The 18,407-nt window shown below is 37.5% G+C and overlaps 1 protein-coding gene and 1 long non-coding RNA gene across 3 annotated transcripts; one reads left to right on the top strand and one right to left on the bottom strand.

The window, feature by feature from the left end:
• Positions 1-2,168: 2,168 nt before the first annotated feature.
• Positions 2,169-15,731, bottom strand: LOC148911372 (uncharacterized). Of its 2 annotated transcripts, XR_016119730.1 has the most exons (3): positions 15,565-15,729; positions 15,316-15,426; positions 2,169-2,228 (listed from the first exon to the last, which is right to left on the bottom strand). It is a non-coding gene; the product is annotated as an uncharacterized LOC148911372 (long non-coding RNA). The 2 variants fall into 2 exon arrangements; XR_016119729.1 differs by having other exon boundaries at positions 15,316-15,731.
• On the top strand, positions 11,789-14,414 carry LOC116291030 (uncharacterized). The gene is made up of 6 exons (XM_031698153.2): positions 11,789-11,800; positions 12,107-12,195; positions 12,602-12,876; positions 13,233-13,387; positions 13,830-13,914; positions 14,211-14,414. The coding sequence occupies exons 1-6, from the start codon at positions 11,789-11,791 to the stop codon at positions 14,411-14,413; spliced, it is 819 nt and encodes a 272-aa protein (XP_031554013.2). The 3' UTR covers position 14,414.
• Positions 15,732-18,407: the final 2,676 nt, after the last annotated feature.

An 18,407-nucleotide genomic window follows, 5' to 3' on the forward strand; every position in this document is an offset into this window, starting at 1 on the left:
CTCTTTAGGTACACCTCACTTTAAAAAACGTTTTCTCCAAAATTTGGATAGGACGAGCTGTAGAAATGTCCCTGCCATCTAGATAAAGCTCTGGTCTATTGATGTAGGAAGTTTAAAGAAAAAACTTGGAGCCGTTTTGAAGGAAACGGTGATAATGTGATTTTTAGCAAAACTCTAATATTTGAGGTTTACAACGACAATTAGTAAAAAAAACATTTATTCAATGAGTTTTTATGATTTGATGCTGATTTTTCGTAAGGCTCATCCGCAATACTTGGAAATAGGTATGTGAAAATTTCAAGGTAATCCATTCAATGGTAATGTTTCTACAGCGCGATGTCTTATATGCTTCAAATTTTGGATCGCATTTTCAAGCGGCGTCATAACTTTTTTTCTGCCCAAGACTTTCCATCCAAATTTATACACAGGCTGCAATAGTACTAGATGATAAGATTCTGAAAATCCTGGGGATGAGGAGAAAAAAGCCAAAAACTAAAATTAGCACTGTTTGATTTTCGGCCGTAATTGGCTAAACATTTAAAAAATCTTAAAATAAAATACACTGTTAGAATCTAGGATAATCCAAGCACATTATATGAAAAATCCAGTTAAATTGACGCATATGTTTTGCGATGCGAGCGAGAAAAAAATTGTCCAAAATTCGCTCTGAATTAGTTTGGTTCCACCTTAATCGCTTGGGTTAAAACGTTTTACAGTGACATCTCAAGTTGTGTGATAAACAACGGATATGCTTCAGATTTTTTCTCTTTAAAGCGTGGTGTTCGACAAGGTCTTCCCCTGTCCGGCCCACTTTTCGTGCTTGCTGTTGAGATGTTAGCATATGCTATTAATAATAACTCTGAAATTAAAGGTATCAACATTAGGGGCAATGAAATTAAACTTACGCAATACGCCGATGATATAACATGTTTTATGGAAAATGAAGAATCTATACAAAATCTCCTGAAGCTATTAGAAAGCTTTAAGACCATTTCGGGATTGGAAATAAATATCAATAAAACCGAAGCGATGTGGATCGGCTTGGATAAGGGCAAAACGTCTCATCTCTTCGGGTTGAATTGGACCTCGGAACCCATTCTAGCTCTCGGTATTTATTTTACGTATAACAACGAGCTAAGCAATCAATAAAATTTTTATGAAAAATTTAAAAAACTAAAGAGCTCCCTCTATGTTTGGAAAAAACGTAATCTATCCCTTTATGGTAGAATTAATATTGTTAAAACGTTAGGGTTGTCAAAACTTATTTATAACGCGTCCATTCTACCGGTCCCAAATAACTTTGCTACGGAAGTAGATAAGATCACGTTTAATTTCATTTCATAAACCATTTCTTTGATTTATGGCATGTAGCAAAAAGTAAGTAAATAAATTTATTAAGTAGGTTTTTTCACACACAGAATGGTTGGATAAACCCATATTAAGGCACTGTAATCTGGGAAAGCCAAAATAAATATAAACTGGAATGTTAAAAGTTATCCACATGCAATGCCATGTTTACAGTTAATATTTTCTTCATTTTATAGAAATTTAGAAGTTAAGCAAGGAAAAAACATGTGAGATAATTGGACGATGGTCAAAAGCATGCGTAAGGCATTTCTACTGGTCAGTTATTTCTACGAAGGAACTACTAGGTGAAGTGAAACTTGCAAAGTTTCAAGCTTTTTTCTGCCATGTGGTTAATAAACACAAGGACCTTCCAAACAAATTATTTAATGCCTGCCATCATGGTCCAGTCATTCAAGAAAAAGTTTGAATGACCAGAGGTAATGAAAATATTGCTATTCATTGTTATTCTTTAAAAGTTATCTCAAGAAATAATTTTAAGTTTATACCTATTTCAGGTTCAGAGGCATATGAAAAACTAGTTGAGGCATTAAGTAAGACTGCTCTAATTAAAGCGATCAAGAAAACATCATCAAATGGACAGACAAGTTGCCTAGAAGGCTATCATTCTGTAATAAAACCATTTTGCACCAAAAATGCTAGCCTTCTCTTATCTTGGAATGCTTAGCAGGTAGGAACAACAAATATGTGTAATACACAATAGTTAGCTTGTAATGGTGTTTTAACAAAAAAACATCCAACAAGTAAAATAATATAGTACATACATGAAACATACTGAGAAATGATACACAAGCCATAAAACATCACATAGTAAATACTTTAATTAACAAGTAGAGCTCATCCTAGTCTTCATCTGTCATGTCCTTAGAAAAAGAAAAGGAAACAATTTAGTTAGTGACAATAATAAGAAAGTAATAACTCATATCATTATCATATCATCATTATTGTATTAACTCAAGCTCTGTTTGCATAACAGAACCATTTTAGCAGCACTTCATTTCAATTATAATTTGAGTAGTGTATTAAGCATGGAATTAGCCCCTTTTCTCGGCCCCCTTTTCTCGGCCCCCACTGACGTCACCAGTGGCTAGGATCCTAAGGCGGAAGTCGATCTGATTGGTCGATACGATCAGCAGGAAATGACGCGAAAGTTTATTTGCATCGCGCCTGAACGTGACGATTCTGATTGGTGGATACGATAATCAGGAAATGACGTGAAAGTTTATTTGCACTGCGCCTGACCCGTTCGCCGTCCTGATTGGTCTCGAACTGATAGGAAATGACGTCAATGTCATAACATTTTCGTAGATTATCGAAATGGCGGGAGCGAGTGTTAAGAAAATTATCATTTTGATAGCTTCTACGCTAAAAGGCGGGAATAGAACAGTCAAGACATCGTGACTCGGCAAAAGCTATACAAATATTGGGTGTGAGATGTTTGTGCACGTGTTTTGTGTCAAATGTATAGCCTATGAAGAGGGTGGAGTAGCGATTGCCCAACCCAGCATGTCTAGGCAAGTTTTATTGTTTGTAGAATGAAAAAAGTCTATAAAATTAGACGAGCTTGTGGTGAAGGCGTCCACTTTTCATCCGAGCAAGGTCTTCAACTTGAAAATTTCGAAATGGATCAGTTTACCAATCTACAGGATTTCGAGCAATACTATTTAAACAACGAGATCCCAAGTGATCAAATTCCAGCGGTCGTGGATCGAATGATGGCTTTAATGTTTCCAGATGAGGTAGGCATTATTTTTTTTTGATGTGCTATCTTCTTTGTCGGTTTTTCCATAATATATTTGATTTTACTTCTCAAGCGAATGAGCTCAGTGCAAAAAAACCCTACATTTGAATAACTTTATAAGTCTAAAGACACATTATTTTTTATTTTTACAGAACCGATCTACGACTCAGAGTGGAGGTGGACAGCAAACTGACCAAACCAGCTCCTATCAATGTTCAAAATGCCAGAAAACGTTCACGAATAAAAAGACTTTCAAGCGCCACCAGCGGGAACACGACAAGGAGAAAAGCCACAAGTGTCCACACTGCCTTAAAGGTTTCAAGAGAAATTCAGACCTATCAAAACATCTGAAAACCGTCCACTCGAAGCACAACACGAAAAAAGAATTCAAATGTGGGAAGTGTAATAAGACCTCGGAGAAAAATACCTTCAATGCACACGTAAAAGAACACTCCAATCAAGAAAAGAAGAGAAAGCTGCCAAGCGATGATTCCACAGGTGTGTTGATAAATTTTTGCTGTTTTTAAAACACGCATAATCATTATGTTGCGTTATGTGGGAAGTATAAAAATATTTCAAAGTTGAGCGACTTTTGTAATTATTCACGTTGATAAGCGATTCATTTCTAGTGTGTAAACAATAGCACGAGAAGCTATGCCCAAGTAAAAAGTTAGATAGGAAGACTTAAAGGTGTCTTGTTGCTCCGCAGGAGATGGTTCATTTTATTGTTCAGCTAATAGGATTAGAGTCATAGGAAATAGGAACATGGTAGTCATATGTACAACATCATGTCATCAGTTGATCTGTACAAAATGTTATTGTCAATAAATCTATTGAACAACGAATTTGATATGTGGTTTATGTAAGAGCGCGCAATTCAAAGACTTGTAGTGTCGATGTGGAGCTTGTGGTGAGTATTCGTTTACTCAGCTACTCACTGGCACTCACAAAAGATGTCTTTTCGGCGGGTTGTTTCTCCGTCGTTGGATGAAAAGAAAGCGTATTACTTGCTAAGTACAAACGTATTTGGTCCGATTTCAAAATTTTCGAAATCTGTACTTGCTACAGCATTCCCCGATGAAATCAAGCGGGTTAAGTTGGACAACATCACACTAAAAGATGGCGCTCCATGTAGTCCGAAGTTGTTCGGAAATCGAGCACAAAATGAAGTCGTGGTTTCGACATCCTTCGGAATACTTGGAGGACATCTCAGATCAAGAGACTTGAGCAATCCATTTTTAAAATCGAAAGTGTTCACTGAGTTCATGGACACTATAAATTCCTTCAACTTAGAAGAACGATCAACAAAGCCCTGCACATCAACAATTGATTTAGATAGTCCATTTCCTAATGAAGACCTACTAAAGAACGCCCAAAACCTAGAGCAACGTTTGGTAGATGCGTCGAAAGAAATTACTAGGTTACTAAGAGAGTTAGAGACCTCAAATGCGGCTCTGTTAAAGCTACGCATCAAGTACGAGAAAAGCCCGCCAAAATCCGATACTCTCCCGCCAACAACACCGGCAAGCCTGACTCAACCAGTCAACAAAAAGTTCGTAGTGATCTCCCCGAATGTCGAAGACATAAAAAACAATGAAAACTTACGGCCTCTAAACAAACGCCGATCTATTGCGCAAAGAACGTCGTCTCTGAAACGCGAGATCGACGATGTCTGTGCGAGTCATCGTGAATCTTGGTCCACCATAATCGGCCAGAAGATTTTAAGTGGGGACGAATCCATGATAGGAACGATGGACGAGGTAGTCGATATAGTGACGGAGGCCAAAGGAACAAAAGAAGGTCTGGAATCGATATTTTCAACGGAGAAATGGCTCGACTATTTCAAAGCACTACGTCGTCCTGACTGGGTGCAGTTGTATTTTAAATTATAAGCAAAGCTTCCTGACGACAGTTGGCAGACTTTGCTGAACATCACTCAACTTGGTCGTACTGGGATAAGTCTATAGAGGCCTGTTACAATATTAGCTTACGCAGTTGTAATTAGATACTTAGAGAAGTGATTGTTTGATTAAAGACGCATAACTATTTCCCCACCAACACGAACACGTCTTGAAACATGGTGTCAGAAATAAATTGGAAATAACGCTTCCAAAGTAGCTGAAAAAACCGTCAAGTTCCTACTGCCGAGGCATTGAAGAAGTAATATGTCAAGTAAGGAGGAAGCTTCGACCAGCAGCGGTCCACGAGGACCAATATTCACGTCGCATTTTCCGGTACCAACGCCGATGAATACCAAAGGAGATCAAGTAAACAATTGGGACTTCTTTAAACAACAGTGGGAGGACTACGAAGTCGCAACCGGACTGTACCAGCAAGACCCAAAGATACGACTAGCAACGTTTCGCTCCGTAATGGGGAAGGAATGTCTGCAAATATTCCTTAATCTCAAGTTAAGTGACGAAGAAAAGAACGACGTAAACACATGCTTAAACGCGCTAGAAGCCTACTTCAAACCAAAGCGCAACGTGGTGTACGAACGATATCTGTTCAACAGCTGTACTCAAGGCCCAGAAGAAACCGTAGATGGCTACGTAAATCGCCTTAGAAAATGCGCTTCATCATGTCAGTTTGGTCCGTTAAAGGAAGAGCTTATCAGGGATCGACTCGTTCTTGGTATACGAGAACACGCAACAAAACTACGTCTTTTAAAAGAGGACAGTCTAGATCTCAACAAAGCCCTCAACATTTGCCGCTCAAGTGAATTAGCTAGCAGTCAGTTAAAAGCCATGAGTCTAGTGGATAAGACAAATAACGAAGAAATCAATGAAATACGAGAACGGAAGCCTAAATCTCCAAGCAAGCCAAGTGACAAGTACAACAACAGACGTTCCCACAGAACGCCAAGCGAGGACAGTAAACGAACTACAAGTCGACGAACGAGCAGTTACAAGTGCTACCGCTGTGGTGGTTCTCAGAAACACAAGTTAGAAGACTGCCCCGCCTATGGCCGTGAATGCAAAACGTGCAAGAAACAAAACCATTTCGCGTCTGTGTGTAAATCGAGGTCAAGCAATGTCAAAGCGATGACAGCTGAATCAGGAGAATCAGAAGAAGGAGAATACTCATCCGACGAATTCACGTTGAAGATTGAAGAAGTTGGTTCGGTGAAAACGAAGGGCAAGCAGCTTTTTGCAAAGCTTGAGTTTATGAACACCAATTCCAGTTATAAAACGGATTTGGACTGCCAACTAGACACAGGAGCGACCTGTAACGTAATCAGCCACAAGGATGTAGCAATCATCAACCAAGACGGTAATCCGACAGCTCAAGCAAAGCAATGTCAAACTACGATTGTTTGATGGATCAGTCATGGAAACATTAGGTGAAGTGACACTTAAGGTCAACGAAAAACATTGCTTCAAATTTCAGGTTGTCAACGGAAACCACAAACCAATTTTATCAGCCGAGACATGCCAACAATTAGATCTAATCAAGTTAAACATCGATCATCAAGTCCACGCGGTTCAAGAAACCGGAACTCTGCCCCTAACTAAAGAAAGTATCTTAAAAGATTTTCGAGACGTCTTCGAAGGATTGGGAAACATTGGTAACGCTACAATCGCAGTTGACCCAGATGTCACGCCAGTTCAACACGCGCCTAGAAGAATCGCAGTTACGCTTCGCCAGGAAGTCAAAACAAAGTTAGCTGAACTCGAGAAAAGGAAAATCATCGTCAAAGAGACAGAACCCACCGAATGGATCAGCAGCATGGTCGTTGTAGCCAAACCTGGAAAGATACGAATCTGTTTGGATCCCAAAGATCTAAACAAAGCGATCAAACGACCCAAATACCAAATGCCTACGATGGACGAGATGCTACCCAGACTCGGCAAGGCCAAAGTCTTCACAACGTTAGACGCAAAGGATGGGTTCTACCAAATCGGTTTGGACGAAGCTAGCAGTAAGCTTACAACCTTTTGGACCCCATTTGGCCGTTACAGATATCTACGCATGCCTTTTGGCGTCAGCTCAGCCCCAGAGGAATTCGAAAGCACCCTACACGAGCGACTGGGAGACCTAGAAGGCGTGGAAGTGCTCCGCGACGATATGTTAGTGGTCGGTTACGGTGACACATTAGCAGAAGCCAACAAAAACCATGACGAAAATCTGCTACGTCTGCTCAAGAGAGCAAGACAGATCAACTTAAAGCTGAACAGCAAGAAGCTCATCATGCGGAGAAAAGAAGTGAAGTTCATGGGACACATCTTGTCATCCACCGGACTCAAGCCAGATCCAGATAAGGTCAAAGCAGTGACCGAAATGCCAAAGCCTACCAACAAGCAAGAGACACTCAGCCTACTAGGCTTTGTAAATTATCTCTCCAAGTTTCTCCCTCGACTATCAGAAGTCGCACTGCCTCTTCGTGAACTAATCACAAAGAATGCAAGATTTGTGTGGTCACGCCAGCACGACAAAGCCTTCTCAGAAGTTAAACAACTCGTGATTGCGCATCCAGTACTCAAGTACTATGACATGAGCGAAGAAGTCACTATCCAATGTGATGCTAGTGAGAAAGGCCTCGGAGCAAACTTGCTTCAAAACGGCCAACCAGTAGCGTTTGCATCCCGAACTCTCACACCAGTTGAGCAACGCTACGCACAAATCGAAAAAGAATGTCTTGCAATCCAATCATCTTCGCTTGTGCAAAGTTCAGCCAGTACATCACACGGAGAGAGCTGATAACAGTAGAATCAGACCACAAACCTTTGCAAGCGATCTTCAAGAAATCCTTGTTAGCAGCACCCAGCAGGCTACAGAGGATGATATTACGCCTACAGCGATACAACCTGAACGTAACTTACAAGCCAGGACAACAAATGTACGTGGCAGATCACCTCTCACGAGCCTTCCTCGCAGACCAAGGAGAACCTGGAGACGAGTTCCAAGTGTTTGCGCTAGAACTAGAAGGAATCAACCCCCTCGACAATGTAAAGGTCACAAGTGAAAGGTTAGCGCAACTACAAAAAGCCACAGAGCAAGACCCTACAATGCAGTCACTTAAGAATACTATACTAATAGGATGGCCTGACGTACGTGACAAAGTACCAGTAGCTATCAGAGACTACTGGCATTTCCGAGAGGAACTGACACTCCACAACGGCATCTTATTCAAGAATCAACGCATCATCATACCTCGAGCCCTCAGATCTGAAGTAGTCGCGAGGTTACACTCAAGTCATCAAGGAATCGAGGCGTGTGCAAGGAAAGCACGAGATTGCGTTTACTGGCCAGCAATGAACCACGACATCGAAAATGCAGTAAAGGCTTGTCATGTGTGCTCAGAATATCAACCAAGTAACCCCAGCATGCCAATGCAGTCGCACGAAATACCCGACAGACCTTGGAGCAGACTAGGCACAGATCTTTTCACGCTGCAGAACAGAGACTATATAGTCTTGGTAAATTACTACTCAGACTACATAGAAATAAGTCCTCTGAAAGATACAACCTCAGCATCCATTACCAAGTTTCTGAAGGAACAGTTCAGTCGACATGGGATACCCGATGTGCTGGTATCCGACAACGGGCCTCAATACGTCAGCAACGAGTTTGCTGAATTTGCAAGAGACTGGGAGTTCAAGCATGTCACCTCATCGCCATACCACCCAAAGTCAAATGGAAAGGCGGAATCAGCAGTGAAAGTAGCCAAGAGCCTGCTCAAGAAAGCCATGCAAGACCGTAAAGATCCGTGGTTAGCCTTGCTAGATTATCGGAATACCCCCACTCAAGGAATGCAGAGCAGCCCAGTACAGCGCTTGATGTCTAGGAGAACAAAGACACTAGTCCCCATAGCAACTAACCTTCTGTATCCCAAAGTAGCGGAAGGTGTGACAACCAAAATCCACCTTAAGCGCCAGAAAGCCAAAAGTCACTACGACAGACATGTAAAGGTCCTACCAGACCTAGAAATAGGCCAAGAGGTAAGAGTAGCGCCAAACCAGAGAGGCAAGCCCTGGGAAGTAGGGAACTGTAAAGAGAAACTCTCAGACAGGTCATACCTAGTTGAGTCGAACGGAGAGTTACTTCGCCGAAACAGACAGCTTTTAAAGCCCGTCGACGAAGCACCGAAAGAACCAGCTAGTGACACACAAGCATCACCAGAGGCAGACAGTGCAAGGACACCTCAAGTTCTACCTGCGTCAGAACCCGCGGTCAATCCACCTGTACTGCGAAGAAGTCAGAGAGTGGTTAAGAAACCTGATCGGTTTACTTGACTACCGAACATTTATAGGACATTGATTTTGTTACAGTTGAACTTTAATATCCATATAATCATTTCGTAGTTTAGTCAGCCATTTTGTTTGGTCATTTATTTTTTTAAATCTTTAAAATCTTTCTATATCATCCCAGCCATGTATTTCAAACATTATAAAAGGGGAGATGTTACAATATTAGCTTACGCAGTTGTAATTAGATACTTAGAGAAGTGATTGTTTGATTAAAGACGCATAACTATTTCCCCACCAACACGAACACGTCTTGAAACAAGGCCGATCTTTGTTTACGTATTTTCCTCATTAGCATAAAAAATAATTTAAAGCTACAAGCAAACCGAGAAATCGAAAGAGAATGTCTTATTAATTTTGTAACTACTGAAAATTTTAGAGTAATATGTTCAATATTTTGGGAGTAAAATATTTTTGAAAGCGGTATGATTTACAAAGAAATGTATGGTTGTGTGGCAAGTGTTGCCCGTATTTTCGTTTTCAATGCTCCTTTTTTTCCTTGCACCAACCTTTTTCTGTATTTATTTATATGCCCAACTCACGTACACCATTAACTCCTCTAAGTTATGCAAGTCCCTAACTCAAATTCATAAATGCTTAAAAAACATTCTACTTTTAATTCTTCAAAAAAAAAAAAAAAAAAAAAAAGAATCAAGGACTAGGATCATGAATATTTATACTCTCATATCACTGATTAATATTAATACAATTTATTTGATAATTCATTTCTAGAATTCAAAAGATACTCCAGTTATTTTGACAAAAAGTCAAATAAAGGCAGTCAGAAGTTTGATCTTCAGTGTAATCAAAGATACAATGGGAATCAAGAGAAATGAGGAAACTGAAAAACAAGCTTATGAGGTTGACTTGAAATCAACGATTATATTGGGCCATAAGAGAGCAGCGCCTTTTAAAGCAAGACAGTGATGATATGGAGTTCAATATAAAGATTGATGGAAGATCTCTAGGAGGTAATACAATATGCTTATATGACAATTAATTATACATTATTAGTTTAAAAACATGAGTCTGATTCAATTCTGGCTCGATCAGGTCATATGTGAACTGAGTTTATTCGATGTGTTGTTCTAAATCTTGTGTTATGAGGGTTTTTCTTAAGGTCCCCCTGTTTTCTTCCCTCCATCAAAATGGTGAGTCGAATGTAGAGTGTATGTAATTAACAGGAGTGTAGTGAGAAGTGAGTGTGGACTGGGCAAAAGCCTTAGTAAGGAGGGGACTGGTTTCCTGTTGGCATCCTCCATCCTGGGCTTTGATCAAAAAGAAAAAGAAAAGATTAAACGTGCAGGTGTGTTATCATTCCCTCACTGGACAAAATTGGAGCCAGCCCAATCTCAACATTTATAGAATTTTCTCTCTAAACTACCTATGATTAATAAAGAATAACTGAATCAACAGGTAGAGATCAAGTTTTGATTGGACTAGTGCCCATAAATGAACATTCAAAAGTTCAAAGCTGCAAATCAGTTTATCCTCTAGTAATTGCGAATTGTGGTGAGACAAGGTTTGTATGAAACAGTTGTTAATAAACTACTATAATAAAAAGAAATTCAGATTCAGTATCAGTTAAAAAACAAATACTTTCATTTTACTGAATTATCAGTGTAACACTTTTATTAACCTTCAATAAATATTTTATGTCATTGTTCGTTGAAGATCACCAAATTGTTTTTATTAATGCAAATTTACATACTGCTCTGACATAATTATAACTTAAATGCATTGTGTGTAAGAACTCCTCCTGATGTCATGATGTCCTAGGTTTTAATTTTTCTTTTTTATTCTTTCTTTATTGAGCAGAGCTGAGATAAGAAAATTGTTGAGACAGATAAATGCTCAGAAAAGAGCTCTTAAAACAAGTGGAATAAATGTTGATGGTAAAGTCTACAATTTAAAATTTACAGGTAAAAGCATCATATTTAACACCAATAAAATAATTATCATATTATTCATATTTACAGACAAAACTTTGGTTTTCATTGTATTTTTTCAATTCTAACAAATGTAAATAATATAAACAATAGTGGATATTATTAATCTATACTACATACCTATCCATTTTTATGATAGCTTTACCTCACTACAACTTTTAGAATTTTCTGCAAATTTTAATCCTTGAACAAGAAGATGATCAAATTGAATTGGCTCTGTACTATATTAGCTAATGACAAAATGAAAGAAATAATTGATGTGTGAAGCATGAATTCTTCATTGGCAAGATCAGTCAGAAAGTATAATTATAAACTTAATCATACAAAATTAGGTCTACCTCTTAATTCACATACAGTAAATTTACTTTTTAGTCACAGCTGATTACAAAGCCCTTTGTCTTCTCATGGTAAGGAAGGGAAGCACAGAAGATGACAGCTTCAAATTGGCTGGAAAAGGATTGGATACTGAGTTTTGTATATATTGTATGGCTGTCAGGGTGAGTTAATATTGTAATTTATAATAAAGAATGTACAATGTAAAACCAATTAGTAAATTATAACCACTCTGAAATGAGTAGAGTAAATGCAAATCAGAAATGATTTGATATAGCATGATTAAAATTTAAATTTTTGCAAATACACATAGCTATACCACCTCTAAAGTACTCTACATATATTCATGAATCAATTAAATTACAGACATTTTTCAGTTGTGTATCAAAAAATGTGCTTCTAGTTATTTGAAATATATTGAATGTAATTAAATAAATACACGTAACTAAACATGTGATCACTGTTAACAGGGTTGTGGATGTCCTATTTCTGATGATGGTGATGCATGTGTTGGATGTTTGAAGGACTGCTTCAACAGAAGCAAAGGAAATGTTGGGAGGTACTTAAAAAGTATATCATTTAAAACTGTACATAGCAATTAATTTTTTATATGTATATTGTTTGGATATCTCAGAGTTATGCCTGAATCAGACCATGATATCAATGAAATGATACAGTCAAATCATGACTGTTTCAAATGTACAGATTTTGAAGGTCAAGTACAGATTTAAATGGTATCCTGTTTTCAATATTTTAGAATTGATGACAAATATGCAACAGTACAATACTGCTTTATTCAGATTAAATGTGAACATGCAAAACTTTGGTAACGGTAATTAGTCATTGAAAGGCACACAAAATGTTCGCAATGTTAATTACTACTTTCATCAAAGAAAAATTCACACTTCAGTAAACTGCCTCTCTGGTTTTTCATAGATTTGTGCGATTTTTTATTTATTTTTTAGCTGGACAGGTTTGAGGGATGACCTGGAATTCATATTGGATGAAGAACTCAGTAATGTTATGTTATGTGCTCTCCATTGTGAGATGCGCAATACTGAGCAGCTCCTAGGATCTGTGGGTCTTTTTGCTCATAGATGCAATGCATTAGACGATCTGAATAATGCTTTGTCGCAGTACGGACCAGAGAGCTTTAAAGAGAAGCGACTGACTGTGAAATTGAGAAAAGGTCAGGAAACAGCAGTGGAAAAAAGCAACATCAAAGTTGCAACCTTCTCAGGTAATATGAAATAAATAGCTGAAAAGCCCACCTCAATGTTTTAGCATTTGCCTGCAGTTGATGATCGTTCCTAATTGTTGTTTTTTTTGTTTTTTGTCATACATGTGTAATAAGTTACATCATCTTTTTCACAATCTGAAGTCAATGCTATTGTTGTCGCAATGACCATGACAGTATATTACTATAGTAGAGTGGTTGTAAATGAGTATGCGTAAATCTATTCCTTTTAACTACTTCATGACTTGTGAATTAAGACAACAACATTGCTTATTTGTTAACATTAACATTAACAATAATTATGAAGTAATAGAATCAACTAGTAGCATAAAATAATTTCCTACATTTCTACATTTTAGGTCCTACAGAGAGATTAATCTTGAAAAACCTGGAAGTAATAATGGAAATTGGTTTGCCGAATGAAAAGATCACTTCATACTATGATAAGACCCCTAATGCTGCAAAGCAAGTTCTTCTCGATGGATACAGCTTTTGCGAATATTTGATAGAAGAGGTACAGTACTTTACACAAACCAACAAGTTAAAATATACATTCAATTTGTAAATGATTGTTTGTTGTTATTGAGCAAAACACACCAAAAATTATATCCAATACTAGAAAAAAGTATTTTCATCTTTAACTGTGACTAAATCAAAAATTAAATAAAACCATTTTATTTACAGCTCAGCACATTTAGCTTTAAAGCTCACAAGAATTACAACATTACTGCCTACGAGACAAACTTAAGTTGGCTATTTACATAACATTTGAGAAATTATATTTGACCAAGCCGAAAGCCAGAAGTCAAATATAATCTCAGATAGTAGCCATGAGCGACTACTATAGGTTTACACCCTGACTATGCCATGCATGCATATGTGCATATTTTCTTTAGAGTATAGGTGACAGACCACTGATCTCTCCTTCTCCTCTATTTTTTGGTAATTACTTTTAGGTATTTAAAAAACAACTAAGCAATGACACATTTGTGAGAGACTACGGCACTCACCAAGAAAGTATAAAAACTGTAAATCTACCAAGTAAGTCTGAACTAAAATGTTTGCAATTCAGCTGGGGAGAGATAAATCTGCTGAGTGTTACCCTAGCTCACTTGTGTAGAGTGCAAACAATATAGCCGTGAAACTTTAGTAATACTAAATAGCACAATTTCATGCAATTTCCATTGTTTTCTATTGTATAATTAGCAATTTTCATCCTGAAATCAAGAAACAAAACATTGAATAAAACTCACTCAAATTGACACACTAATCCCCTTCCACTCTGCAGTCTACATTTTTTGTAATAAATGATATAATATGAAATTAATTGTATTCAGGACTTCGGAAACACTTGGAAAAGAGAATTGAATATTGGCAAGAGCAACAAGCTGAAATTGAAAAGAAATACCTCCAGGCTTTCCCAGATGAAAAAAAAAGACGAGGAAAAAACAAGAAAAAAGATGGAGATCAACACCTGGCATCAATCTATGCATCAGAGGTCCAAAAGAACTTCTACATGATGGTTGGTTTCCTTTTTTAGAATATAAGTGTGTTGTCTACAGTGAGTGGCATGTGACACGTTCAATATTTGTTTTTCTAATGTTCTACCTGTAGTGAAGTAACATAAGACAATTGCCGTGTTGTAAGGCTTTAATCAGCATAAACCTCATGCTTACACGAGTTAAGAGTAGGTCTCTGTAAGACTCAAGCAAAGTGGGAAATGAAATTTTTTGACCACCCTTGAAATTTGGTGTGTGAGTAGGCCTTTATATGGGATTCACAAAAACAACAACAATTTGGTCACCAAATGTATTGTTGCCATGGAAACGGCAAGTGTTTTATGAGACCTTAATTTCCAATTTTTGGAATAAATTAAACCCACTCGAAGGTAAAATTCAATGCTGTGTTTCTCATACATGTTTAACTTAATTTCCTCAAAACTTTCGTCAATTATAAAGTATCTTTTCTAGTTTAGAAAAATACCAATTATTGTTAGTTTGTTATTTTGTACATGAAATATTCGTGCCTTCAAGTAACCGATGTATCAACTGTTTTAGCAACAAGATAAAATGGTCAAAATGTTTTTTGTACGTTCTCCAAAAGTATTGCATTTCTAATATAGAGGCTTGGTGGGAAGTTTTCTGAAACATTGAAGTTACCAAATCGTGCAAAATCTCTGCGGGTACAATCATCTTTAGTCCTTGGATAGTCAAATTATAAGGCCTAAAATTCAAAATGTCCTAAATTCAACCATATCAAAGCTTCGAAAATTAGCACCAAAAAGATGCCAATAAGCTAAACAAGCATTAGAGGTTGAAGGGTAATACCTAAATAACAAAATTCTAGCAAAAAAATAATGTTCAAGTCTGCAAACACGGTAAAAAAAATTTTTTTTCAAAGTAAACAATGGGTTATTTGCAATTTTCGTCATTTTCAACCTACCTTTATCGTTTCATCGTGACTTTTGTGGCGCTCAACTTTCCACATTTTCACAAGGAAATGTTTCTTGGAGACTCAATAAGCATTTAGAGAACTAACCTTGGTCGTAAAGAGCTAAAATCCAAACAATAATTAAGTGGTTCTATAAAGGATTACAACAGAATACACAAGTCATCGAATTCTCGTTCGAAGCAATACAGCATTTATAGTTTCTTCGAGCTTCAAAATTCCTGTATTTCGTGACAGAATTACCTGTAAGCTGTTATTTAACATGAATGCTGAACTTTTGAAGGCTACAAAGTAAAAAAATATGCTTATTTTGAGAATATTTGAAAGAAAGAATTCTTGATCTAAAGTTGTTGTTCTCATTTTCAACCGCTGACCGGAAGTTTGGAAAAATGAATGAGACAGATTTTGTGGTGACCAGACATCTTCAAACATTCGGCCTTAGCAAATGTACTCCCTTAGTCAATGAATCCGATTTATTACTCTGCCGCGCAGGTAAGTATAATTACAGGTATTTCATGTTCAGCCATTTGTTAATGACTTCAATTTGTGTTATGCCATTTATCGACCTTATTCTTTTCTACAATAATTAAAGGGGGACCAGCACGAAAATCATCCAAATTTTAATTCTGCTGAAACCTTTACTGGAATAACCATTACAGGTCTAATAATCACTGGTTAAAGTTTTTTTCTGATATTTGGGTGGGAAGTATTATATTTTACCAATTTTTATAGGGGTCTGTGACGTCATACACTCAACACTAAACATTGCTCCATACATTTCTTTGTATTTTGTAATCAAAATTTCCGCTAGTTTTATACTCAGTCTAACCACAAGTTCGAAAGTTAAGTTTTCAGCGGACCTTTGTGTTTAATAGAAAAAGAGTAAAACATGAAATTATTTACAAAGAAATGTATGGAGCGATGTTTGGTGTTGAGTGTATGACGTCACAGACACCTGTGAACATGAAATACCTGTAATTATACTTACCTGCGCGGCAGAGTAATAAATCGGATTCATTGACTAAGGGAGTACATTTGCTAAGGCCGAATGTTTGAAGATGTCTGGTCACCACAAAATCTGTCTCATTCATTTTTCCAAACTTCCGGTCAGCGGTTGAAAATGAGAACAACAACTTTAGATCAAGAATTCTTTCTTTCAAATATTCTCAAAATAAGCATATTTTTTTACTTTGTAGCCTTCAAAAGTTCAGCATTCATGTTAAATAACAGCTTACAGGTAATTCTGTCACGAAATACAGGAATTTTGAAGCTCGAAGAAACTATAAATGCTGTATTGCTTCGAACGAGAATTCGATGACTTGTGTATTCTGTTGTAATCCTTTATAGAACCACTTAATTATTGTTTGGATTTTAGCTCTTTACGACCAAGGTTAGTTCTCTAAATGCTTATTGAGTCTCCAAGAAACATTTCCTTGTGAAAATGTGGAAAGTTGAGCGCCACAAAAGTCACGATGAAACGATAAAGGTAGGTTGAAAATGACGAAAATTGCAAATAACCCATTGTTTACTTTGAAAAAAATTTTTTTTTACCGTGTTTGCAGACTTGAACATTATTTTTTTGCTAGAATTTTGTTATTTAGGTATTACCCTTCAACCTCTAATGCTTGTTTAGCTTATTGGCATCTTTTTGGTGCTAATTTTCGAAGCTTTGATATGGTTGAATTTAGGACATTTTGAATTTTAGGCCTTATAATTTGACTATCCAAGGACTAAAGATGATTGTACCCGCAGAGATTTTGCACGATTTGGTAACTTCAATGTTTCAGAAAACTTCCCACCAAGCCTCTATATTAGAAATGCAATACTTTTGGAGAACGTACAAAAAACATTTTGACCATTTTATCTTGTTGCTAAAACAGTTGATACATCGGTTACTTGAAGGCACGAATATTTCATGTACAAAATAACAAACTAACAATAATTGGTATTTTTCTAAACTAGAAAAGATACTTTATAATTGACGAAAGTTTTGAGGAAATTAAGTTAAACATGTATGAGAAACACAGCATTGAATTTTACCTTCGAGTGGGTTTAATTTATTCCAAAAATTGGAAATTAAGGTCTCATAAAACACTTGCCGTTTCCATGGCAACAATACATTTGGTGACCAAATTGTTGTTGTTTTTGTGAATCCCATATAAAGGCCTACTCACACACCAAATTTCAAGGGTGGTCAAAAAATTTCATTTCCCACTTTGCTTGAGTCTTACAGAGACCTACTCTTAACTAAACATGGCGGCTTGGAGAGCAAGACCGCTGATCATAAGTGTCAGCGGCGCGACACAGGTATCCCGAAATATATATATCAATAATAACTTTTAACTAAAGTTATTCAAACAATAATTCTGAACAACAGTTGGGTGTCGATTGTCACTACATTCACCCCTTCCTATAAATTTAGTCTATCCACAGGGCGACGTTCCCTCTGTGATCTTCTCAATAGCATGGTTTCTGGTTCTGGAGTTTTATTCGCATCAGGACAACCTCTGTCTTGAGGAAGTTCACTAGGAATCTTGGGTTCAGCAATTGGATCCTGGGTTGAGTTGTGTGGTTCTACGTGTTCCACATCATGACCATAAGGAGCAAGATGTTTGGTTGAGACCGTGGTTTCTCTACCATCAGGATAACGAATGTGAGCATAGTGGGTATTGGCCTGGAGAACATCTGCCTTTTCAACCAAAGGATCAAATTTGCTGTATCGTACATGACGCTTTACATAAACCGGGCCAGGTTCAGCCAACCAAGAAGGAATCGAACTGCCTGAAGACGAACGGCGTGAAAAGTTCATGAAACGTTCGTGGGGAGTCTCATTAGTTGCTGTGCATAGAAGAGAACGGATTGAGTGCAACACATCTGGTAGGACCAGTTGCCACTGTTCTGTCGGAAGATTCTTTGATTTCAGAGACACCGTGATAGACTTCCACACAGTACCATTGTACTTCTCGACTTGACCATTGCATGTGGGATTATAACTGGTAGTACGACTGGTAGCTACACCCTTGCTAGTGAGGAATTCCCGTAGCTCTTTACTCAGAAACGAAGCCCCCCGGTCAGAATGCACATAG

This window comes from Actinia tenebrosa, unplaced genomic scaffold (assembly GCF_029948245.1).
Source record: "Actinia tenebrosa isolate PJP-AT-01 unplaced genomic scaffold, QUT_ActTen_1.0 PGA_scaffold14__42_contigs__length_11649687, whole genome shotgun sequence".
NCBI lineage: Eukaryota > Metazoa > Cnidaria > Anthozoa > Actiniaria > Actiniidae > Actinia > Actinia tenebrosa.

Coding starts and splice junctions, on each gene's coding strand:
- LOC116291030 (XM_031698153.2), top strand. Junction 12,196..12,601: donor AGCAAAGGAAATGTTGGGAG/GTACTTAAAAAG, acceptor TTTATTTTTTAG/CTGGACAGGTTTGAGGGATG. Junction 13,388..13,829: donor GCGAATATTTGATAGAAGAG/GTACAGTACTTT, acceptor AATTACTTTTAG/GTATTTAAAAAACAACTAAG.